Consider the following 25,269-nt stretch of genomic DNA (forward strand, 5'->3'; position numbering starts at 1 on the left):
ACAGAGAGAGACAGAGACAGACACACACAGAGAGAGACAGACAGACAAAGAGAGAGACAGAGACAGAGAGACACACACAGAGAGACAGACAGACAAAAAGAGAAGAGAGACAGAGACTTTAGGGACGTAATCATCACAGGGAAATCAAAGCTAAGAGTGTGATGAAAAGAGTGTCAGGTCAGACAAAAGAGACAGGGGCCAAGATCCGTACAGGGCTAAGGGACACAGAGATTGAGAACACCGAGTGGTAAGGGGGGCAGCTGACAGCAGGTCCCCCACATTCTCTTAGAGTCTTAGCATGCATCCTCCAAGTGCCATAACGCAGTAGCAACCCGCTTTTCAACGATGCTCAGAGAAACCATGTTATTGGTCCCAGGCACCCCGGTTGTAGGGTGAAAGGAGCTGCAGAGAACAAGTTGGAAAAACAAGTTTCCCAGCAGTCACAGAGGATATGCAGTGACTGTGCCGACTTGTTTTTTTTTTTTTAAGTCCCCTTCCCCCCCCCCGCCCCGCCCCCGGTTGCTAAGCACAACCGGCTTCGAATCTTAGGAAGTGGCAGGCGAATGAAGAGGGGATGAGGGAGAGAGGGTGGCATCAAGTCTCCAGTATGTATGAACAGAAAGAGGTTAAAATCCAGCTGGAATGGACCTAGGGGAAGAAATTCTCAAGTCTCCCTACAGACTCTGAACACCGAATCCCTTTTCTCTAAGGACGCAGGATCTGGGTGGCTGCAGGGAGCGAGGCCTGAGGCTGTGGGTCAACTTGCCAGCAGCCCCCCTGCGCCTGCGCTAGGTGGTTCCCAGAGGCTCTGTTCCTCACCTGCAGGGGGCGCTGGGAAGGGCAGAGGACCCTCCCACCCCGCCCGGCAGTCACCTCCCCTTCCCACCCTCGGGTAGCGCTGACTCTATAAAGCCAGATGTCCGAAGCATACAGAGAGATTTGGACCATCCCAGCCTGGGATCAGTGTCAGATCCGAGCTCTCCATCCGGTGTTCTCCTGCTAGTCCACCCCAGTAGCAGATCTGTAAGTAGAGTTGATCCCTTAGGGGCAAGCCTGGGCGGTGAGCTTGAGCAGCTTCTAAAACATCCTCCAGGGAGTGGGGACCCCAAGGGGTTCTGATTGTCATCTCTTATAAGGACAGTGGGAAGAAGCCCGGTACAGGACCACCCTAGACCTCCCGTGATTACTCCCATTCTCCGCACCAAACCAGCATCCTCAGGTTGCCTATGAACAGAACCACCTGGGAAAGTGGGGTAGGTAATTAAAGGTTCTGGCCACTGGGCCCAATTCCAGGTATTTTAAGACTACAGTCTAAAAAGCAAACAAAATGGCCTACTTAAAAACTAACTAGTGACACAGTGGACAAGTGAGCTGTGGTGGAAACTGTGGGTCCTGAGTTCAAATACCAGTATTGAGAATAGTAGGAGGTCATGGGATAGATAATCCACTGACCATCGCACAGAGTAACTCAGAAGCATGGGTGAAAGTGTTAATGACTCTGAGCACAGGCTGTGTGTACTTATTTCCCATCTGCTTAGTGGATTGTGCTGTTGATAGTTACTGGTAGACAAGACTGCTTATTGTAAGATAAGGTCCGTTTCTTTCACTCTGTTACCTTCGAGACCACAGATTCTGCAAATTAACAAAGGAGCTCTACTCCAGGTTGGTTAGGGCCCCAGATGCCCAGGTGGGTGCTGAGGCTCCATTTGCATCCCCCACACTGAGTGAGCAGACGATGGATTTTGGGGCTCCTCAGTGGGAAGGTTACTCTCAGGTCAGGGAGAGGAGCTAGCAGGAGAAATTTATGCTATTCCAGTTCAGAATTGGAGAGGTCTTGCCATGTCCAGAAAGCACCCTTCAAAGTTATGTCTGTCAGAGAACAGAAGAAATTTTTTTTGAAAGCCAGGACAAGGCTGCTTTGGTTCTACTACTAGGAACTGAGAAGCTGCTGAGCTTGCTGGGAAAGAAGGGAAGTCCGGTTGTGTTTGGTAAACTACTCTGCTTCGTTCTGTTTCCTCTGGTGAAGGTTCTTCTCTAGTTCAGTTTACTTCAAGATGCTATTTTAGACTCAAAGAAAGACAGGTCTGAAAGTCTCTCATAACAAGAAACACTTTCTCTTCTATGATGTTGTTGATGGCACACTTAACAAGCCAGGTGCTTTAACAGCGTTTAGATGGAACTGGGTTCTTTTAATCATCATATACACCTTACCTTGTCTTGACATCTCTGTTTTTCCCAAAACCAAAATTTGTTGGACTCCTGTTTCTGATGGATTCAGTGTTTCCAGCTTCCATCACTTTTTGAAGAAGATTGAAACTGATCTTTTACCAATTTAAAATGACAGAGACTGTCTTTTAAATTTTGTTGATGTTGTTGTTTCCCTGTGGATGTGGTAGGGTTCCAGGAGGCTGGCGTGATCTCAAACATGCCTGGGCCAAGCCACCCTGGAGAAACCTGGACTTTTATTATCAGATCTGAAATAGAGCCTCTTCCGTACAAGGTAGTCACTATGGATTTATCATTACTTTTCTGTGGGAGGCTGGGCTGGAGGCAGACATGCCCTTGTATGGTAGTGTTTTCTATGAGGCCATTCCCAGTCCCCCTTGGCCAATCACCCAGCCTTTCGATGCAGCCTGACTGGCTTGAGTTCTGGGTACTTCTCTGTCTTTCCCTGTAGAGATGGACAATGAAGTTCTTTTTTTCCTCTCTTTTCTTGTTTGGAAGTTCTATTTGTATTTTTTTGGTGGAAATTATATTCCACATATCTAATAAGAACGGGTGGTGTTTACATCTAATAAACCATTGAATAATTTTGAAACAGGATAAAGACGATCCTTTTAGAAAACTATATCCCGTTTCAAATACTCAGAATCAGGTCTTAACCACATTATTTTGCCAGGTATGGTGGCTTGTGTCTAAAATACTAGCACTTGGGAGGCTAAAGCAAGAGAGTTTGAGGCTAACCTGGACTGCATAGCAAGTTCAGGCCATCCTGGACTACAGTGGGAAACACTATCTTGGAAAAAATAAAAAATAAAAATCAAAACCCAGCCTAATGGTACATAACTTCAATTCCAGCATCTGAGGTAAACCAGGAAGCACAGCTGATTAATGAACCCAAAGTCAGCCTGGGCTACCTAGGAATCCTATCTTTTACAATTTGTTGATGCTGTTGTCATTTTCCTGATCACTTTCCCATCTGCAGAATGGGACTGTTGAGAACAGCCAGCGTGTTAATGTTTCTGTAGCACTTGCTTAGTCTTCTGAGAAGTAGAAGATCACTTAGCTAGGGTTTGATCCCCATGACTGCAGCAAAAGAGGAAGACTCATTAATTGGAGTCTTCACAGTAGCCCTTGGAACCAATACTAATAGTCTTCACTCCATTTCATAAATGTGGGCTTTGAAAACTTTGTTCTGTCTATAAAAGATGGGGGCTCTTACAAACTAAGCTTCTTGTAACTCCAGAGCCTAATGCCCTTTTGGGAGCTTTCAATAGATAACCCATGTGAAGGGTCTGACACAAGGCTGGCACCAGCAAAGTTCAGCAGATGGTAATTTATAGTAATATGACTAGGGACGCTTAAGAGCATATTCTGTATGACACAGCTGATATCAAGAAACCCAAACGGTGGCCTTTCCCCTAAAGCAGAAACTCACCCCTAATTTTCCTTTAGTGTAAATCTCATAGTGGATTCTTTGCTCCCTGGTTCTCTTTCTGTCACTAGTGACCTTTTAGTTACATTGATCTATAGGCTTCAAGGACCAGGAGGCACAGAGTCAAGAGAAAGGCAAGCAAGAATTTGAAGGGAGAAGGAAACCGCTCAGCACTGTAGCAAGGGGAGGTCAGGCTACCATGATGCTCCTGCGCTTCAGGGAATTATCCTCTCAGAATGGCCAACAGGGTAGGGACCTGGCCTGTTCCACTCAGGCCCATTTGAACTTTCTTTCTGTTCTATGGGTCCCTACAGATGAATTCAGCCCACTGTAGACTGGAAGTTCATCTTTAACAGCATCCAAACGGAACACATACAGACCTTCTTTCTTGTCACTGTCCCTGAGTCAAGCAGCATAAGAACTATGTCTGCCAACCTGCGAGGGGAAGTTGCTCAAGATGCTATGCAAACACTCCAGCTTTCCATGGAAGGGACTTCAGCATCTATGGATGGTGGTAGACAAAGCACTCCTCAAGCTGATCAAAGAATAGCTGTCCCTTCCTGCCCCTCCCCTAATGAAGCGTGCAGTCAGTGACAGAGACCTCAGAAATGTCTTAGGTCACCAAAGGTCATTCTTGCCATCCCAGGCTCCAGATTAGCATTTTCTCCCTTTTTATTTCCCTCCATTTTGCCTGTCTGCATATGCACTACTAACAAACATTCTTTCTTTCTTTTTTTTTTTTTTCTTGGAGCTGGGGACTGAACCCAGGGCCTTGCGCTTGCTAGGCAAGCGCTCTACCACTGAGCTAAATCCCCAGCCCCGCTAACAAACATTCTTAAATAGAATTCTAAATTTTTTAAAGTCAAATTTCCCTTTTACTCAAACCCTGGCATTTTACAAAACATTTTTCACCTTATCACAAATCTTCACTATCTTTTCTATATCTTTATATCATTGTATGTTACTTTTTATCTGCTACGTAGTATTCTGTTACGTATTTAATAAAATATACTTGGTGCATGATGCCATGTATAAATGGCGCTTGGGGAAGTACCCGTGTACTAGTTGACTGTTGCCCATCAGAAATGCCCAGGACCAGAAATGTTCCAGAGTTTTCTTTTCTTTTAAATTCTTTTTGATTTTGGGATATTTGCACATAAATAATTATATATTTGTATATAAATAATGATATATCCTGGAAACGAGCACTAATTCTTTTGTTGCCTGTCTTCTGGGTTTTTTTTTTTTCTTTCCTTCTTTCTTTTTGTTCTTGGCCATCCTGGAGCTCTCTGTAGACCAGGTTGTGCTTGAACTATAGAGATCCTCCTGCCTCTGCCTCCCACATGCTAAGACTAAAGGCAAGAGCCATCACACCCATCTGTGAGCACAAATCTTGATATTTCACCTTTGCTTTATACAGATGGTTGTATAGTCAGTCGTTGTATTCGATGTTTTTAATTCTACATTTTCACTGTGACCTGCTACATGAAGTCAAATACAAACTTGTCCACTCACACAATATTGGCCCTCAAAAAGCTGTGAGCCTTTGAACTTTTGGGGTTAAGAATGTTTAGCTTGTATCCGTATTCTTCGCTTGTAAACTCTCTTCCTGTAATCACATGAGTTCCTAGCAAAGAGGTGAATAGATAGCACATTGGGAATCAGCATCTGTCTCTAAATGGTCTTTGAAAGAAACTGTAGATACCTGCCTGGACCAGCCAGACCTGTGTCTTAGCACCTATTTTAAACATTGTTCTACCTGAGTTGTAAGATGCAAAACATAGTGGGGCTCTGAGGGCCCAAAGGCCCTGAACAGGGGTGACCTCAGTTGTGTGGAATAGGGAGAAAGACAGCAGAAGGAAGGGAGGAAAGACGGGCAAGGAGGGGAAGGTGTTCATGTGTATGGCTGCATCTAAATAGAAGCCATGAAGACTAGCTATTGTTTCTCAGGTCCTTCCAACTTGCTTTTGGAGACAGGAACCCTCACCAGCCTGGAACTTGCCAAGTAGGCTAGATTGGCTGGCTCTTGAGCCCCTAGGATCTCTTTCCCCTCCACTCTAACGTTACAACATACAGCTCTCTCTCTCTCTCTCTCTCTCTCTCTCTCTCTCTCTCTCTCTCTCATTTTATTTTTTAAAAAAGATTTATTTATTTATTTATTTATTTATTTATTTATTTATTTATTTATTTCATGGATGTGAGTACACTGTCGCTGTCTTCAGACACACCAGAAGTGGGCATCGGATCCCATTCCAGATGGTTGTGAGCCACCATGTGGTTGCTGGGAATTGAACTCAGGACCTCTGGGAGAGCAGTCAGTACTCTTAATGCTGAGCCATCTCTCTAGCCCTTTCCCCCTCTTCTAAAACATAGTTTTTGAAGATCTAACGCAGATCTTCAAGTGTCAGTATGGCAAGCACTTTGCTGACTCACCAGCCCATGACCTTCTCCCTTAATCTCCAAATCCTTTTAGTGGGAGAGACACAATCGTTTTACTTTAGCCATTGGAAAGAGCTTCCTTCTAAAGCAGCTTGAAAAGCCATTGGGGTTTCCAGCGTGTGTGTGGCAGTGTTACCAGGTTATTGTGATGGGACAAGTTCTTATTCTCTTTCTTCTGAGGAGGTACCCTGGAGACCTTGGGGAAGTGGGGGTGGTAGGGAGGTTTATGGCATTGGGGCAGGGAGTGAAGAAGAGATTTACTGCTGAGAGCAAAAGGATTGTTAGATCCAACAATCTAACAAAAAAGGTCAAACTTTTTTTTCTTTTATGACCTTAGTTGTGATAACAGAAAAATAGTAATGTAAGTGATGTCCACTTCACAGAATCCTCATAAGATATTCAAGACCATAAATGTGGGCCACTCCTACTTTGATGCCCAGTAGGGGGCCCCTGAGCAGATGCAGCTTAGTTAATAGGATGCTTGCCCACCATGTTTTGTACATGTTCCACCCTCAGTACACAGCCAGGCATCGTAGGAAACACTTGTAGCCCCTAGCACTTGGCGGGAGGACCAAGAGTTCAAGTCCGTTTTTGATTATGTAGTGAGTTCAGGGTTAGCATGGGCTATAGGAGACTGTAGAGGGCTATGTGATTAAGAACAGATTTGAGCCCCACAGGGCTCCTGGTGCAGCATGAGTTTGAGGAACTAGTGTGTATAGCATGCTTTTCCCTCTCTTGGTATGTCAAGTGACTTTCTAGACGCAGATGTGGCATCGAACTAGAACTAACATTATTGGGGCCTCTTTGGATTGCTTACTGAGCTGCAGCTTTGGCTCCAAGAACTTATTATGGAGATGGGCATGGTGGTAACAACTACACTACAGAAGACTACTACTTTGAGACCAGCCTGTACCAGAGCCTGGTGGATACAGCTCAATGGGAGAACACATATTGAGCATGTACAAGTCCTGAGTTCGATCTTCAGTACCTCGAATATTGGCCAACTAAAAGGAATGAATTTAGGGGTGGGAATAAAGTTCAGATAGTAGAGTGTCTGGCTAGCATTCACAAAGCCCCAAGTTTGACCTCCAGCACTCCAGAACCTGGATGTGGTAGAGTACATCTATGATCCCAGCACTCAGGAGAACTTCAAAGTTATTCCAAGCTACATAATAATACAAGACCAGCCTGGGCTACACAAGATCTTATCTCAAAAAGCTTTGGTTTCAAACTGGGGACAGTTTTCCCTCTGGGAGTGATATCTAGCAGTGTCTGGACCTCCTTTTGATGTCATGACTAGGAAATGGTGGATACTGGCATAGAGTGGGCTGAACTCACACTGAACAGCACCAGAGAACCAGCCAGTGCCAAGGCCAATAGTACAGGGGCTGAGAAAATCCACTGTAAATCAGGAGTCAGAACAGGACCAGGAGTTAGAAAACCAAATGTTACTTCAGCCTGTCTTGTGGGTCTTTAATGGCATTGTGATTTTGGTTCTAGTCATCATTTCTTTTCGGTATTGAGATTTGAACTAGGGTCTTGTGCATGCTAAGTAAGAACTCTGCCACTGTGCCATATCCCAACCTATGTGGTTGTTTTGTATCAGGGTCTCTCCTTGTAACCCAATACTCAAACCCATCATCTCCTTCATCATGGGACTACATATGTGAGCAGTTTTACTGTTTTTCCTTCTTCCTTGTGTTTTACGCAATACCTGTCCTGATATTTCTTGCTGTATTGTCACTGTCCCCATCTTTTGAAAATTTCAGGCTCTGAACAGAGATGAGGCAAATTCTTCTGACAGTAAATGGAGTTTCCCTGAACTTCCAAACTGCCAGACAGAAGCAGAATGTGTCCTCTGTATGCCTGTAATTTTTTCTGTCCTTGAGTTCTCTGCCTGCCTCCTCTAAATTCTAAAAAAAGAAAGAGCAAAAACAAACAGACAATAAAAAAACTTGCAACTTTCTTCAGAAGCCACAAGACCTGCTAAAAGGACCAACAAACTGCTTTGCCTCTGTGTGCCTTGGTTTCCTCATTGGTAAAGGAATGGTAACATCTCTCCTGGGTTGTTTTGCAATGCTGGGGATAGAATCCAGGGCTTAGAGTATATTAGGTTCCCTGCCTCTAAACTATATTCTCTAGTCTTAAAAGTATTGTTTGCATTGTTACTGTGTTTTATGGTGGGGGGATGGGAACCCAGGGACTGTAGCTTACTAAGTGTTCTGCCTCTGGGCTATACCCTAGCCACCTCCTAGGACTTTGCTGTTTATTTATTTATTTAGTTTAGGGCTTTGTTATTGATTTATTAGTTAGTTAATTTAGGGGATTAAATGAGAGAGTAATTATTACCTCATATGGTTTAGCAACTATTACAAGCACTGCTAGTATCATTAATTTGTGGGACTCTGAATTCTTTCCAAGGCAAGTGTGTGTCCAGTATTGTTCTGGGAACCCCTCCTTCCCTGCAGGTTCATAGGAGCAGAGTGGTTTTCTGGTTGTAAAATCTGCCAAGAACTGGAATGTCCTGTCTAGGCTCTGCATCTTAGTGATGGGCAAAAAAGATGTAGTGTGTGTGACATTCATGTGGTGGTGCATGCATGTGTGTACATGAGTGTACATGCTTGAGCCCTGAAACAGGATTTCTCACTCAATTGCCATCAAGCTTTGATGTCCCTAATCCTTCTCCAATACTAGGTTGTAATAGTATACATGGCAAGGCTAGCTTTTTATGTCAGCTACTGGGATTCAAACTCAGGTCTGGACAGCTGTTATTGTCAGCTGAGCCTTATCTGCTGTCTTTGTCATTATCAGCTGGGTTTAAAAAGTATCCTTGATCCTATTCTCACCGTTCCCCAAACCCAAACATTCCTGGGCACCAGGGTTCCAAAGCATTCAGTGTGGAACCAAAGTTTCAGCTTCCTTGGCTTTGACCAAAGCAGTCTTGTGCTTCACAACTGTCATAACTGTTGTCAAGGGCAACAAAGCCTCAGGGAGCAGCCAGATGACCTCACTCCGTTTTTGGCCAGAGACACAAACTTTGCACTTGATCTTGTTTGTGCTTTTAAGCCCCGTTTTAGATGAGGTTCCTGGAAAAGCTAATCTCCACGTCTTTTCATTTTTCTGTTGAACCTTTCGTGATGCTTTCTAACTTAATTGCAATTTAAAAAGAGGCAGCTTGCTGTCCAGGAGGAATGACACAAACACTAGGCCTCTGAGTGACTAAAGACCATTTGAAATGGGTCGTCATCTATTACAGAAAATGTAAAATATACTTTACACTTCTTAACTATGTGCCTAAAGTATGTTTTATTTTGTTTTCCTCTAAAAAAAGAATTATTTATTTTACGTATTTGAGTACACTGTAGCTGACTTCAGATCCACCAGAAGAGGGCCTTAGATTCCATTACAGATGGTTGTGAGCTACCGTGTGATGGGAATTGAACTCAGGACCTCTGGAAAAGCAGTCAGTGCTCTTAACCACTGAGCCATCTTTCCGGCCTTTATTTTCCTTTTTTTAAAAAAAAAATAAATGAAAAATTAACTTTTATTTCATGGGTGTATATATGTATGGGCTCAAACATGATATATGTGCATGGGCTCACACATGCAGTGGTGCATGTATAAAAGTCAGAGACAACTTGCAGAAGATGGTTTGCTCTTTTCATCATATGGGCCCTGAGGATTAAACTCAAGTCATCAGTTTTTGTGCCAACCCCCTTTACTCCCCGAGCCTTCTCTCAACAGCTCCTCACTTTACCTTTTTATTTAAAAAACAAACAAACAAACAAACACCAACCCAGCCTCCCACACAACAACGAAAAGATCTCATGTAGCCCCAGGGTGGCTTTGAACTCCCCATATAGCTTAGGATGACTTTGAATTCCTAATGTTCTTGCCTCTACCTCCTAGTTACTATGCCTGGCTTCTTACCATAGAATTTAAGAAATTATCTAAGGTAAAGTGGTGTTATGTGCTTATAAGCCAGGCACTCAGGAAGAAGCTAAGGCATGATGATTGTGAGTTTGAAGCCAACCCAGGTTACAGAGGATCTCATCAAGAAATCAACATTCAATTTTCAATTATTTCTTAAATTTTTTGAGGTTGGGCTGGAGGGGTTGGTTAAGAGCACTGGTTGGTCTTCCAGAGGACATGAGTTTGATTCCCTGTACCCCACATGGTGGCTCACAACCATCTGTAATTTTAATTCTAGGGATCTAACGCCCTCTTCAAGCCTTCTCAGGCAGGTGCATAAGTACACAGTCATACATGCACAGAAAACACATAAACATAAAATAAATAAATTAAAATTTTGAAAGTTTTTTTTGGGTGGAAGGTACTTTTAAGTAACATTCTATGTTATGGAACAAGTGCATTCAATTTTACTAAGTTTTTAATTTTAGGCTTTTTGTTTGTTTGTTTTCTGTTTGGAACAAGGTCTTGTGTATCCCAAGCATCCTCAAAGTTGTTGTGTAGCGAAGGATGACCTTGAATTTTTTTATACTACTGCCTTCTTGAGGGCAAGCATTTTAATATAGGCAAAATAAACTTTAAACTTTGTTTGCTGTGCAGGTATATATGGTGTGCAAGTGTATCTGTGTGTGTGTGTGTGTGTGTGTGTGTGTGTGTGTGTGAGAGAGAGAGAGAGAGAGAGAGAGAGAGAGAGAGAGAGAGAGATTAGAGAATAACTTGTGGAAGTTCTCTCCTTCTACCCTGTGGGTCCCAAGGGTAGAACTCGGGTTATAAGGCTTTGCAGCCCTTTTTCCCACTGAGAACTTCTTGCTGGCCTCACTCCCTATTTTATTTTATTGGTGGCAGTACTATTGCTTTTGAATCCCATCTGAAGGCTTGTTTTTGTTGTTTGGTTTTTAAGGCAGGTCTTAACTGTGACCTAAGCTGGTTTAGAACTCACAGGAATTATTCCACCTCCACCTCCCAAGTGTTGGGGTTACAGATGTGAGCCCCCAAGCCTGAGTGCTTCTGAAAGCTGCTTTTTTTTATTTCAAAACTATCTTTTCTCTGTGTGTAGGTCTGATTAGTTGTGGGGTTAGGTGGTGTCAGCATGATCCATCACTCTCCAGCTAGTAGTCTTAAAATGAAGGGTCTGGGGGCTGGGGATTTAGCTCAGTGGTAGAGCGCTTACCTAGGAAGCGCAAGGCCCTGGGTTCGGTCCCCAGCTCCGAAAAAAAGAACCAAAAAAAAAAAAAATGAAGGGTCTGGTGGCTGAGGAAAAAGCTCAGTTGCAAAGAAAACATGAAAACCTGAGTTCAGATCTGTAAAGCCCACATAAAGAGCCAGGCATGGCGGCATGCACCTATAACCCCAGCACTGGGGAAACAGAGACAGGAGAATACCAAGAACTTGCTGGTCAGTCAGTCTAGTTTAATTGGTGAGCTCCAAGCTCAGTGAGACCCTGTCTCAAAAATAAGATGGAGATGATCTGTCATCAAGACCTGGCCTCCATACATATATGCACACATGTGAGCTCCCTCACATGAACATATTTATAAACAAACATATGCACACACTTGTGCATACATGAACAGATATCTATATTGGCATACACATTAAAACACACACACACATATATATATACAAAAGTGTGTACAAACATAGGCATAGTATACAACCATGCATAAATGCACAGTCACACATATGAATGCATTCATATTCACACATGGACACATGAACACATACATATATGCTATATCTTATATTACACTCCATTACTATCCCCCAGTCCAGGTTTCAAATATTTACAAACAGAAAAGCGGGCTACTACCTGTACTTTTTCCCAATTGCCTTTGAACAGCGATCTCTCGACACCTGATCCCCGCAGTGCTCCCTGCGGCAGAGCTTCATCCGGAAACAACCCCCATGCACTCTATTGATTTTAATACTGGGGATTACCTGGAGCCTTGTAAAGCTAAACACATTGTCTACTGCTAAATACTTCATTCTTTGCCCCTTTCCCATGGGGCGTTTTCAATCCAGTTATTTTTAGTGTGTTCTTAGATTTACGCATCCACTAGTACAGATTCAAGAATATTTTTATCATCCCCCAAATAACTGTATCTGTTAGCTGTAACCTTGTAGTTTTTCCCCAGTTGCTAATTTACATTGTTTTCATGACTTGCCTATTCTGGACATTTCTTTTTTTTTTTTTTTTTTTTTTTTTTGGTTCTTTTTTTCGGAGCTGGGGACCGAACCCAGGGCCTTGCGCTTCCTAGGTAAGCGCTCTACCACTGAGCTAAATCCCCAGCCCCAATTCTGGACATTTCTTATAAATGTCACTATGCTGTATGTGTTCTTTCAGCATTGCAACACTTTGGTTCCTTTTTATGGCTCAATACTGGTCTACTTATGGATCTACCACACTATCTATCCATTCATCTCAACATAGTCATGGGTGGTATTTCTACTTTGGGGCTATTATAAGCTTGCTAGGAGTATTTATGACCACATCTTTAGATGCACTGATGCATTCATTTATCCTAAGAACAGATCCTGGATCATATGGTGGTTCTGTGTTCAAACATCAGAGGCACCACCATTTATTTTATAATAGGCATTTAAGATTTGGGTATCTTCTAACTGGGTGGTGGTGGTACATGCCTGTAGTCCCAGCTCCTGGGAGGCAGAGGCAAGTAGATCTCTGTGAATTAGAGTGAGCTCCAGGACAGACAAGAAAGCCTATTTTGAAAAAACAAAAAGCAAAACCTAACAAAACAACATCAAAAAAAAAAAAAAAAAAGATCTAGGCATCTCCGTGTGTCAAAGTTTGCAGACGAACGTCTTAAGTACCAAGTAGTAGTTCACTGTAAGAAACTGTCTGTTTTATACCTTGTCCCACAAGTGCACCCGTTACTTTGGATTGCCTGGGTTTCATTCTGAGTCTCTCATGTCATTCCTTACCTGAAGGATCTCAGGGTTACTGCCCTCTTTGATAATATAAGCCAAACTGCAAGGACCATTCTTATTCTTTTGTGTTTGTACTCTACATCCCTAGATGCGGAGAGGTGAGGTGAGGGCCTACTTGTCTTTGGTTTTACTCTGTCCCTGTCTTTTCACTCCACAGGGGACCACCAAGCACAATGGCACAGAAAGGGCAGCTCAGTGATGATGAGAAGTTCCTCTTTGTGGATAAAAACTTCATAAACAGCCCAATGGCCCAGGCCGACTGGGTAGCCAAGAAGCTAGTATGGGTCCCTTCAGAGAAGCAGGGCTTCGAAGCAGCCAGCATCAAGGAGGAGAAGGGCGATGAGGTGGTTGTAGAGCTGGTGGAAAACGGAAAGAAGGTCACAGTGGGCAAAGATGACATCCAAAAAATGAACCCGCCCAAGTTCTCCAAGGTGGAAGACATGGCCGAGCTGACATGCCTCAATGAGGCTTCTGTGCTGCACAACCTGAGGGAGCGGTACTTCTCAGGCCTCATCTACGTGAGTACCGGGGGTGTGAACTTCCTTCAGCCTCCCTGTGGGAGAAACGGTGGTTAGAAGCGCGTTTGTGTGACCTGGTGCATGTTTGTGATCGCAGCACTCAGGATGTTGATGTGGAAGAGGAAGAGTTCAAGGCTAGCCCGGGCTGCATAGTGAGACCCTGTCTCCAAAAACCGTGCTTCTTATGTATATATGAGGACCTGAGTTTGGATCCCAGCACCCAATTAGAAAGGACATGACAACATGTCCTATAACCCCTGTCCTACGAGACACAGAGAGTAGGCTAGCTGAACTGATGAATTCTGCATTTAGTCTCAAAAAATAAGGCAATGAATGAGGACAACATCCATTATCAACCTCTGGTGTGAACATACATCTTCATGCATAAATCTCTCACACACAAACATGCACCACATATACACAAACAAAATTGTGTTTAGGTTGTAGGTCAAAATTCTGCATATCTGACTACAAGTCGGGGTCACACTTCAAGGTGGAGTCACGCAGACCTGAATCACAGCTCTGTCCTGCCCTGCCTGGTTCAAAGTGTAGAACAGGCTATTGTATTCTTCAGTCCTCTTGTTTGTAGAATAGGCATACTCAGCATCTACACCATCATCCACTCAGCTTTTGAGCACATGACAGGGTACACTGAGTGTTGATGTCATTCCTGGCCCTTCCTCCATCTCAGTATTAGGAAAAGCTCCTCAGAGAGGCTGGTGCCTTCCTGTTCCTGGAGAATAGGTCACATAAGGATCTAAATAGGTTTTCTGGAGGGCCTCTATGCCACATAGAAATAACGACGTTGGACCTAAGACTCTGTGGGTCCACTCCAAGTATGACTTGGAGTCATACTTTCCAACATGGCTACCTCTGAATACTTGCCTCTTAACTAATTGAGATGTGAGTCTGTTTGTTTATTTGCTTTTGTTTGTTTGCTTTAAACATGATTATTTATGAGGTCATTTCTTCAGCTATATCTTGGCCACACGTCATGAGTTTAGCAGCTGCTATACTAGATGGCATAATTTGAACACATTCTCACCATCGAGTTCTGTTTCTCAGCCTGACCTATCTGAGGATGGTTTAACTAGAGGACACAGGTTCCTTGTGGATTGGACCAGCTCCTCAGAACACAAAGGACACAGATGCTCCTAGTGTTCCTGGAGCAGAGGCCATGTCAGCAGGTGCTGCTGAGTCCTTTCGAAGGTTTCCTTTTTCCCCAGCATGCTCTTCCCTTCTCTGAACTGTGAGGAGCGATGTCAATCTTATGTACTGAGGCTCTTTCTAGACAGTCCTGGCCGTTGGACCCTTGAGAATGCCAGGGTTCTTGTTCTTGCTTTTGTGTCTGCTGTGATTGGCTGTTACTGGTGGCTTGTTGGGTTCCTTGCATATCCTCTGAAAAAGGATGCTCTATGGCCACAGCATCCTTTTTCAACCCTTCAAGGTATCCAGCCTTTAACAATGTGGCACAGTATAGTCACTTATAGATGTGTTTAGCTAAGTTTATTCTGGGACTTACAGGGCCCGTGGGCTGCAAGTTAGACACACACACATGTTAACAGTTTGCGTTTTGAAAATGATAAGAAGGACTTCCCCCCACCCCATGAACTGTAAAATGCTCTGCAGATAATTTTTTCCAAATTAGGAAAAGTAGTAGTACTTGCTGAAGAGAGCACTGCTTTCTAGGACTCTAATCTCCCCTCAAGATGCAGTGCATGTGTGGGGACAGAGATGGGCCTATGTGCTCATTTCACCTAACAATTCTATGACATGGTGGAAATCAGGAACTATAGGGGCTTGGGAAGGTCCCAAGACCAGAGATCATTAGAAGCAGATTAAAGTGTATGGAGGCTTCAGATCTCTGCCCTGCTTCTCTGGATTAGATCAATCCTCTTGGCCTCAGGACTACGTGCCCACTGCTACCTAGTATTATTCTGCTCAAATGAATCACTTCACAGAAACTTCTGCCCACCATGAAAATTAAAGCTGTACAAGTTTGGGAGCCAGAAGTGAACTCCAGCCTACAACAACATAACATAGGGTTTCTGTTGACTGAGTGTGTCAGAGAATTCTGAACCCTTGACTCAGGGGGCTAGCCAGCTGATTTTTTTTCCCTTAATGATAGACTCCTTCCACTGGACTCATCTTAAACAAAGAGCCTTTCAGAAAGTTGTGGCAGACCTTTTGCCCTCTGACATCTAGAAGGTTCTGTCTAAGACAGAGGGCTTGCTTCCTCTTTTGACCACAGGTTCGTAGTTGCTCCCCTCCCTTCCTTTTGTCTTAAGGACAAATGTGGCTGACAGGGTCATGGTGCAGGTCTGAGACCTAACATCACATCACTCCCTCCCTGTTCCTTGTGCAGCTCATTCCCTTTGCTCAGCTGTGCTGTGCCTTCCACCTCTCTGTGTCAGTACCTAGTTAGATCAAGGCCTCTTGAATAGCTAGGGGATGCAGAACTTCCCCTTTCATCCCAGCCCCTATCCTTCCCAGCCTTTCAATTGCCTTCCACCCCCATCCACCACCCCCCACCCACCACTCCTCAGAGACTAGCCCCCCACCGCCCACCCACTGCACCTCAGAGAGACTAGCCCACCGTTTGCTCAGAGATGAGAATATCACTATTTAGTCAAGCTAAACTTGAGGTCCTCCTACCTCAGCTTTCCCAGTGCTCCTTTCTTTCTCACCAAACCCCAGACAATATTTTATACATATATAAATTCAAAATACTTTCTGCTTCCTTTAAGTGGCAGCTTGGGCCATGTTCTACTGTTATATTCTTTCTCTCTTTCTCTCCCTGTCCCTGTCCCTGTCTTCCCCCCCCCCCACCCCACCTCTCTCTCTCTCCCATCTTAACATGTACTTTTCACAGCAGAGCAGAATCTCCTGCTACAGCCATGAACCATACCAGCAAGGCTATCCCCCACTGTCAGGCACTTTGGTTGTCACTGGCCCCCTAGTCACAGCAGAAGTACATCTTTCATGGTATGTCAGTCTCCAGCACAAAAAGTGCCGGATGCCATAGACAGCCTTGTAGAGAATGCAGGGTTGTGATTATTCTCTGGAGGAGAGAGGGGGCTCAGGGTTGGGTCACGTACACATCTAGTGGGTTGTGAGGCAAAGCTGAGATTGCCCCTGGCATGTGGCTTTCACTCAACTTCTTCCTCATTACTACCAATCCTCTTCCTGAGGCCAAGGTCTTGGGAGCAGCTCCTGCTTGGTGCTCTGAGCTGACCATATAAAGCATGGGTGAACAACCAGGCCTGCTTCCTAATACGGTCAAAAAAGGGAGATCCTACTCCAGCTGGGACCTGCTGGTGGCACTGGGCCTTGAGATGCCTTGCTAGAACAGGAGGAGGGATCTTGGGACTTCTGAAGTCAAGCATCAGGAGAGGGACTATCCTGGGCATGAGACCCTGGTTTCCTCCAGAGGATTTGCCAGCTGAGCAGACTCGGATCTGCCTGAAGCATGGATTAAGTATGTGCTATGTGGTTCCAAAGGAAAAGTAAGCAGGCAGGAGGACAGTACTTCTCTCCCTGGGAAACTGGAGGTTATTAAGTCTCAAACTCAGGAAAAATGGCTGACCAAGGGGCCTATTTAACATATCAAAGCTGATACTGAGCCCAGGTTCTCCCAGCATCTTTCATGTACCCATTAAAGAGTCATTCTAGTACATAGCTATTTCGGCTACATGGCCCCTTTGCCTTGTGGTCTCTTGGCTTCTTGTGGTCTCCTGACTCACCCCTGGCCTCTTAGCTCCTAGTTCCTTTCTCTTCCTCTCTTGCCTGCACCAACCCCAAACCTTTTCAGTCCAGGCCCTTTCAGGTGCTTCTGGTTTGTCTACCACAAACCTTTTGCTTAGCCCTTATCTAGGGGTGTCAGGTCCTCATTTTTTTTCCCTTTTCAGACGTGGAATCAGGAGAACTTCTTTCTTTTACAGATTTTACTCAGCAAATATTTACTGGATAAGTGTTTACCCTGTGCTGGGTGCTGTGCTGGGTACTAGAGATGCACTAGTATAAAGTTCAGTCTGGGAGAGTAACATTGAAGCTGAGCCCTGACAGCTGAGATGGAAATGGGTCTGGAAAGACCAGGGGAAAGGAATTCCATGCAGTGGGAACAGCATATATAGAGGGTCCAAGATGCTAAGTTTTCTGGTCTCATAAGACTGAGGACATCCAGGCATAATCACATTTATTGAGCACCTGCTGCATACAGGTATGGTGTTAAATAGTTTGCATCATTTCAGAGCAAAGTCATAAGGGAATTGTTAGTATGTTTCTTGGTTTGCAGATCAAGATAACCGAAGCTCATAGAGGTTAACAGATTTGTCCAGAGGCTCCCAGCTAGAAGATAGCAAGGTGAGGGTTCAAATTGAAGTCCCCAGTATCCTTAACTACTGATTGGGTTAATTATTACCTACTATATGCCAAGATTTGGGGCTAAAAAAGACAATAGGAGCTCAGGTGGTGTGGGTGACTGTAGTTGGCCCTTTCAGGTCAGAGAATGACCTGGGAAACACCAGGCAGATCTTCCACCAAGCCGGAGCTTCTCCTGGCCCCTGCTGACCTTGAAAGATAGCTCTTCCTCTGACTGTTCTAGCTGCACCTATACTTAACTGCCTGTACCTAGCCCACATCCCACTTTTCTGCCTCCCCCTCTGCCTCCGAGCTTTCTCTCTTTTCATCTGGATTGCCCTCACTGTCCTTTAAGATTTAGCACCCCAGCAGTCCCTACGGTCACCCCAACACTGTTTAGGGGTTCTCTTGTTCCTGTTCCGGTTCCTTGATGTGTCTCCTGTCATCCTCTCTTCCCTCACTGGTAGCCTATCAAGCTTGGATATTTGGGGTTCAGTGGCCCCGAGAGTCCTTCTCTTCAACCCTGAACTCTGCAGCTGTCAGGAGCAGAGGGCATGGCCTTGTTTCTCCACCACCATCCCTTTTTTAAAGACAGGATTTCATGCAGCCCAGGTTGGCCACACACTTGCTTTGTAGCTGAGGATGACTTTGAACTCCTGATGCTCTGAGTCCTGGGATTACAGATGTGCACTACAATAGCTAGTTTATGTGGTACTTGGGATGGAACCCAGGGCTTTGTGCATTCTAGACAAGTACTCTACTCACTGAGCCACATTACCAACCTTTGTTCCCTTTACACCTTTGAACATGCTGTAGTATGTCAACTCCTCTCCACTGGGAGTTGGTTCCCTATGTTACTTTATTTCAGTGACATCTCTAGTTTGTGATATGCATCTCTCACTTCTCAGCATTTACATTCCTAAATTATTAAATTATGACTATGCAGCTGGGCATGGTGGTGCACACCTTTAATCCTAGCATTCAGGAGGCAGAGGCCGGCAGATCTCTGTACGTTCCAGACTAACCTGATCTACAAAGAAAGTTCCAGAATAGCCAGGGCTAAACAGAAAAACTCTGTCTCAAAATAACCAAAACAAACCAAAAAATTACTTCTGAGGCCTCTTCAATAAAATAATAGCACATTTCCTCCTTCTGCATAAGGTTAGGACCATCCTGCTGTCCACCCCCTCCTCTTCAGGGTCTTGTGTTATACTTTTCATTGCTGTTTTTGTTACAAATTAAAAACTACATTGTTATTGGTATTATTTTGGCTTGTGTTGTTTTTTGAGACACAGTTTCTTTTTGTAGCCCTGGCTGTCCTTGAACTCACTCTGTAGACAGCCTGGTATGTACTCAGAGATCTGTTTGCCTCTATGCTAGGATTAAAGGTGGGTGCCACCACCACCCATTGGTATTCTTTAAGTAGCATTCTATCTTTTAATCAAATAAAAATGAGATAAATAACAAAAGGAATTTTAGGAGAGCTGGGGAGATGGCCCAGTTGCTAAGGTACTTGCTGCTCGAGCATGAGAACCTGAATTGATTTCCCAGCACCCACAGGGAGAAGCTGGGTGTAATGAGCCACACTCTTGGCATTCCAGTGCTGGGGAGTGAGAGATGGGAATTCTTGGAGTTTATGCTTACCCACCTAGCCTGGTGAGTTCCAGATTCAGTGAGGGAGCCCATCTTAAACAACAAAGAGTAGCAGTGGTAGAGCGCTTGCCTAGGAAGCGCAAGGCCCTGGGTTCGGTCCCCAGCTCCGAAAAAAAAAAAAAGAACCAAAAAAAAATTCCTTTAACAACAAAGAGTAGAGAATTGGAGAAGATGCCCCATGCTGATCCCTGTTCTCCACGTGTCTTCAAAATGTGCATGTATACCCTACATATAAACATGTGCACAGAGACATACAAGTTATCCCCCAGGCTTAGTGAGGTAGAAGGCAGAGGTAGCTTGGGAGCTTAGAAGTGAGTTCAGAACTGGTTAAGTCTTAACCACAGGTTGTTTGGGAACCCAATCTTGCTTTTTTCTTTCTTTCTTTCCCTCTTTCTTTCTTTCTTTCTTTCTTTCTTTCTTTCTTTCGTGTGTGTGTGTGTGTGTGTGTGTGTGTGTGTGTGTGTGTGTGTGTGTGTGTCCTGAATACAAGGCCCTTTGCTTAGCTGCTGAGGAAACCCTTAGTCTCCACACCATGATATGAGGCTGCTATTGTGGGTGTGGGAGTTCCCCCACCCGTCATAAGGAAACTGAGCCTGGTTCTCTCTTGCAGACCTACTCGGGCCTCTTCTGTGTGGTGGTCAACCCCTACAAGCACCTACCCATCTACTCAGAAAAGATTGTGGACATGTACAAGGGCAAGAAGAGGCATGAGATGCCGCCTCACATCTATGCCATTGCTGATACGGCCTACAGAAGCATGCTACAAGGTGAGCCTGCCAGGCCCCCAGAACCACCTCAGGCCTCAGTACCCACCCCCACCTGCTTAAGTCCCCAGCAGGAATGTGGAGTTTGTCAGGCAAGGCCTTGACTAAAAAAGGGCAAAAGCAAAAAGAACATCAGTCTGCAGCAAGGAGAGGGGCAGGGAACTCAGGGCTTGAGCAAATATGGGCATCGCCCTCTCTGACTTCTGCCATCCCCGTGGCTGTTCCAGAGCCCTGACCATATATGCATGATGAGCATTTGTGGGGTTGAAACTCAAATCTAAACAATGTTTATGTTTTTATCTCTATTTTACACAGTTCTAAGGTAATTTTTGACAATGTTTCAAACAATTTTGTTTATGAAGTAACGTTTTGTCAAATGGAGTTTTCCCATTGTGGTTTCATGTTTGGACTAAAAAATGTTTCAGATTTTGGATTTTAGGATTCTCAACCCAAGTGACTGCTATTTTGAATGAGCATTTCTATTGGGATAAAATGGCAGATACATAAATGAAATAATAGGGAAAGTGTTAATTTAAGAGTCCCACTGAAGTTAATTCTTATACCTGATACAGTAGAATAATTACCATTGAGATGAAGATATGAATGAAGTATTCTAGAAAGTTCCCATGACTTTTTCCAGCCAGTACCTCTTCAGTGCATGCCTCCTACCTGCTAAGGTCACTGCTGTTCTAATTTCTGTCACCATCAGCTTAGCTTTAGTGAAAGATACACTTACGTTTCTTACTTAGTACTTTCTAGAGGAGCTGCTTTTCCTCAAGCCTCCTCAGAAGAAGCAGTAACAACATGTCAGTCACAGCATGAATTCTAGGGTCATGCCATGCTATGTGACTGTGAATGATTCTAAAACATCCTCTACCTCTGCTTTTCCTCTGTAAAAAGAGATAGACAACTGGGTCTTGATCAGTGCGGTACACCAGGCCATAGGACACAGACACAGGATGATTGCAAGTTTGAGACTATCCTGGGCTACACACTGAGTTTGAGGTTAGTGGGGGCTACAAAATGAGATCCTGTCTCAGACAATCAATGCACCTTCTAGGGCTAACATGAGCATTAGATGAACTATTACATCTTATGTTTTCAAAACAGTGGCTGGTACTTAACAATCAAAATCCTTTCTAAGCCTAAGACACTACAGGTCAAACATCCCTAATTCTAAAATCTAAAAACTACAATGATCCAAGATCTGGGATAATTTCATTGCAAATTCTAGGAAGTGTAAATTCAAGGTTGTGAAATTTTGTTTATGAGCAAAGTTATTTAAAACATCCCATAAGGCAAGCAAAACAGTGCATGAGTAAAATCCAAACTCTGGAGAGGCAGAGGCAGCCAGAGCTCTGAGACTTTGAGGCTAGCCTGATCTACAGACAGAGCTCCAAGGCAGCCAGAGCTACATAGAAATATTCTGTTTACAAACAAACACATAAAACACATGGGATGACCTTCAGATGGGCTGGAGAGATGGCCCAGTAGTTAAGAACACCTACTGCTCTTCCAGAGAACTTAAGTTTAGTTCCCAGTACCTAGGTTAGGCAGCTTACAAATTCTTGTAACTACAGCTTCAAGAGATCCAATGCACTCTTCTGGTCCTATGAGCATCTGCTTTGGGTGGAAACTCCCTAGGCCTCCATGACTAAAGAAACAAAATCTTTAAAAATTCAGATAATATCTAGAAGACATATGTGAGACTTGCCTCCCATCTGCAGACTTATCACCTCGCCAAAGGGAGAGAAATCAAGGGTGGAGATTTGGAGGGAGACACATTTGCTCAGACCATGGCACCTTCTAATAATTAGAAGGAGGTTGATCATGGCTATGTTCTCTACCTTCCTGATTCATTCATTACTGTCCATTAACATTTCTCTGGGTTACTAGTTTCATTCAGTCTTCATTCATTCACTCACTCATGCATGCATTCATGACAGAGTTATACTATGCAGCCCAGAATGCCCTGGAATGTGAAGTCTCCCTGCTCTGGCCTCTCAGGAGCTAGAATTACAGGCATATATGGCTACATCTGGCCCCAGATCCTTGTTTTCAGTGGTGAAGATAGAGGACTGGGATAGTTCAGTAGGTAAAGAGGGGGTCTAAGTTTGATTCCCAGAACCCAGTGTGAAAAACCTGAGTGTGGCAGCACCGCTTGTAATTCCAGAACTGAAGAGGTGGAAACAGGTGGATTCTCACCAGTCTAGCTTGATCAGTGAGTTCGTGAGAGCTTGTGAGAAACCCTGAGAGAGGTAGCACCTGAGGTTGACCTCTGATCTCTGCATGCATGTGCATGTATGTATGTATGTATGTATGTATGTATGTATGTAAGTATGTATGTATATAAATAAAAGCACACACCAACATGCTACTGACAGTTAATACAGTACTCACAGCTCTGAGCTGTGTCATAGGGATCTTCAAGCCACTTGTCAGAGCCCTCTGGATTCAAGAATGAAAGGCACACACAGGCCAGTAAATTTTTCTTCTTCCCTATCATGGAGATCCCACCCTTCTTCTCTCCCAGTTCCTAGCCTGAGTTAATCTCCAAGTTCTGCCTCAGTCTACCTGCCTAGCCATTGGCCATCTCTTTGTTTCTCAATGTCTTTGTGGTCTGTTCCAGGTTATATGAGGATCACTCTGAGCCATGCCTGAGCCTTAGCTGACATCTGCCCTGGTGTCAGAAGAGGACCCAGGATTGACAACTTTGCATTAGCCTCACACAGTGTGTAGAACCTTCTGGAAGCTAACTTCTTGGGGGATATAAAGTAGGGATTTGTTTGCTTTGGGCTTGGGATCCTCCCTGCCCCTGTCCCTGCCCCTGCTCCCACTCTATCATATCTACAGCTGGCTGGTACCAGAAGGAAGAGAGGAGTCTGGGATGCATTCCCAGCTCCACTTTCCCTTTTCCTCTTATGGGAAGCCTACAGGTAGTCTCAGCAGCCAGCAGCAAGAACTCCCGGAGGAATCAACCAAAATAGCCAGCCCATGAGACTCTGAGAGGCTGGACACCTCCAAGGAGTCCTTGCCTGCTGTGCCTCAATGTGACCCTGGGCCCATTATCCTACCCCTCAAGCACATCACAAGACCCAAATTTCCAAAGACAAGTCCCCATGCCAGGTAGGAAGGGTAGATAGGGGCAGATAAGTGGTAGAGGTGAGTCCCAGGACCCAAGCTAGAAGCTGAGCCACAGGAAGGCTGTCACTACCCATAGGTGCACAGGGTACATTCTTCCTGCCTCTGATCTGCTCTGGTCAGCTTGGGGTTTTCTGCCCATCACCACCCCTCCTGCACGTAGTTCATTACAGGCATAGCATGAAAGGCTTATTGTTACTCTGGGAAGCCTGGGAAGCCACAGAGGTATACAGAGGTCTGTGGATTGGTGCATGCCCTGGTTACAAGTGTGGCTACAGCCCTCAGACATTTTCTTACATGTTTGACTCCTGTCTTAGTATTCTTTTGCTGTGAAGAGACAGCATGCCAAAGCAACTCTTATAAAACAAGGCACTTGGCAACTGAAAAGATGGCTCAGCAGTTAAAATCACTAACTGCTCTTCTAGAGGACCAAGGTTCAAATCCCAGCCCCCACATGGCAACTCACACTGTCTGTAACTCTAAGATCTGACACCCCCACACATACATACAGGCAAACACCAATGGACATAAGATAATATAAAATAATTAAAAAAAATAAGGCAAAACAACAGGGGCCTGGCTTACAGTTTCAGATGGTCAGTTCATGATCATCATGGTGGGAAATAGGCAGGCATGACATTGGAGTAGCTGAGAGCTTTACATCTTGATCTGCAGGCAGAGAGAGGTACTTAGAGAAACCTCAGATCCCATCCATAATGACACACCTCCTCAAACAAGGCTCTATCACCTCCAGTGAGGCCACATCCACTTCCAAAGGCCTCACCTCCTAATCCTTCTAGTTCTAACTGGAGACTAAGCATTCAAACATATGAGTCTCTGGGGGTCATTTTCATTCAATCCACCACAACTCCCATGCTTCACCATTTGTGACACAGAAACAAGAACAGTGGCTCTTGTTGGCTTATGTTTCCAGGCCCTGGTGCACAGCAGAGCTTACCCATGATGGTATAAGCCAAGTATGATAGCAATGCCTGAAATCCCAGTTCCCAGGAGGCAAAAACAGGACAATTGTGAATTTGAGGTCAGGGCTACATAATTGTTTTAAAAACAGACATAGAAGGAAGTACAAATTTAATTGTCTTTTTAAAAAGTCTCTATCTATCTATCTATCTATCTTTCTATCTTTCTATCTTTCTATCTTTCTATCTTTCTATCTATTGTATGAGTGCTCTGTTGCATGTACACAACTGTTGTAGCAGGTGTCAGCACTTTTTCCTTTTCATGGCTGAATGAGCATACAACATTTTTAAGTCCATTCGTTGGTTGATGGATATTTCCTTTCCTTCTCTGAGGTGAATGTGAACATAATACTGCACAGTCTTTTGTTTGTATATTTTTTTACCAACTTGGAAAAGAAAACAAGAACAAAACTGTATGTTATATATATATTCTTCCAAAAATATATTGAAAAGCTAACAAGTTAAATAATGACTATGGGGAAGTTAATTGCTACAATACAGAGAATCTTTGGTCTAAGGGAACCAGGGAGAACATGAAGCCTTTACAGATATAAGGAGGACATGCCTTTCTCAATATACTTTCTTCAATCTTCAGATAAGTTGTTTTCATGAAAATACAAATCTCCCAAGAATCTCCCCTAGAGTTAAACAGTGTGCGAATTTTACCACTATCCAGAGCAGCACAACAGGCAAGGTGTCCAGTAGATAGGTGTGGATTCTCAGCCTGTCTCAGTCATAGAGAGGTGTGGAGTCAGAGACAGTATCACCAAGGCATTGGCTCTCAGATAATATAACAAGTACTCAAAGAAAACCCTATATGTGCAACTCCACAGCAGTACAAT

At 44.1% G+C, this 25,269-nt stretch overlaps 1 protein-coding gene across 8 annotated transcripts in view; it reads left to right on the top strand.

The window, feature by feature from the left end:
* The first annotated feature begins 529 nt into the window (after window positions 1-529).
* Window positions 530-25,269, top strand: part of Myh11 (myosin heavy chain 11) — a 95,128-nt gene continuing 70,388 nt past the window's right edge. For 2 of the 8 annotated variants that reach the window (XM_006245842.5, XM_063268409.1), the window contains exons 1-4: window positions 573-1,023; window positions 1,137-1,253; window positions 13,170-13,530; window positions 20,153-20,309. In XM_006245842.5, the coding sequence (XP_006245904.1) occupies window positions 13,186-13,530; window positions 20,153-20,309 (502 nt within the window). In that variant the 5' untranslated portion in view covers window positions 573-1,023; window positions 1,137-1,253; window positions 13,170-13,185. Of the gene's footprint in view, window positions 1,024-1,136; window positions 1,254-13,169; window positions 13,531-20,152; window positions 20,310-25,269 lie in introns of all 8 variants that reach the window. The other 6 variants (XM_006245844.5, XM_063268410.1, XM_039085198.2 and 3 more) reach the window with 5 other exon arrangements.

Source organism: Rattus norvegicus, chromosome 10 (genome assembly GCF_036323735.1).
Source record: "Rattus norvegicus strain BN/NHsdMcwi chromosome 10, GRCr8, whole genome shotgun sequence".
NCBI classification, from domain to species: Eukaryota; Metazoa; Chordata; class Mammalia; order Rodentia; family Muridae; genus Rattus; species Rattus norvegicus.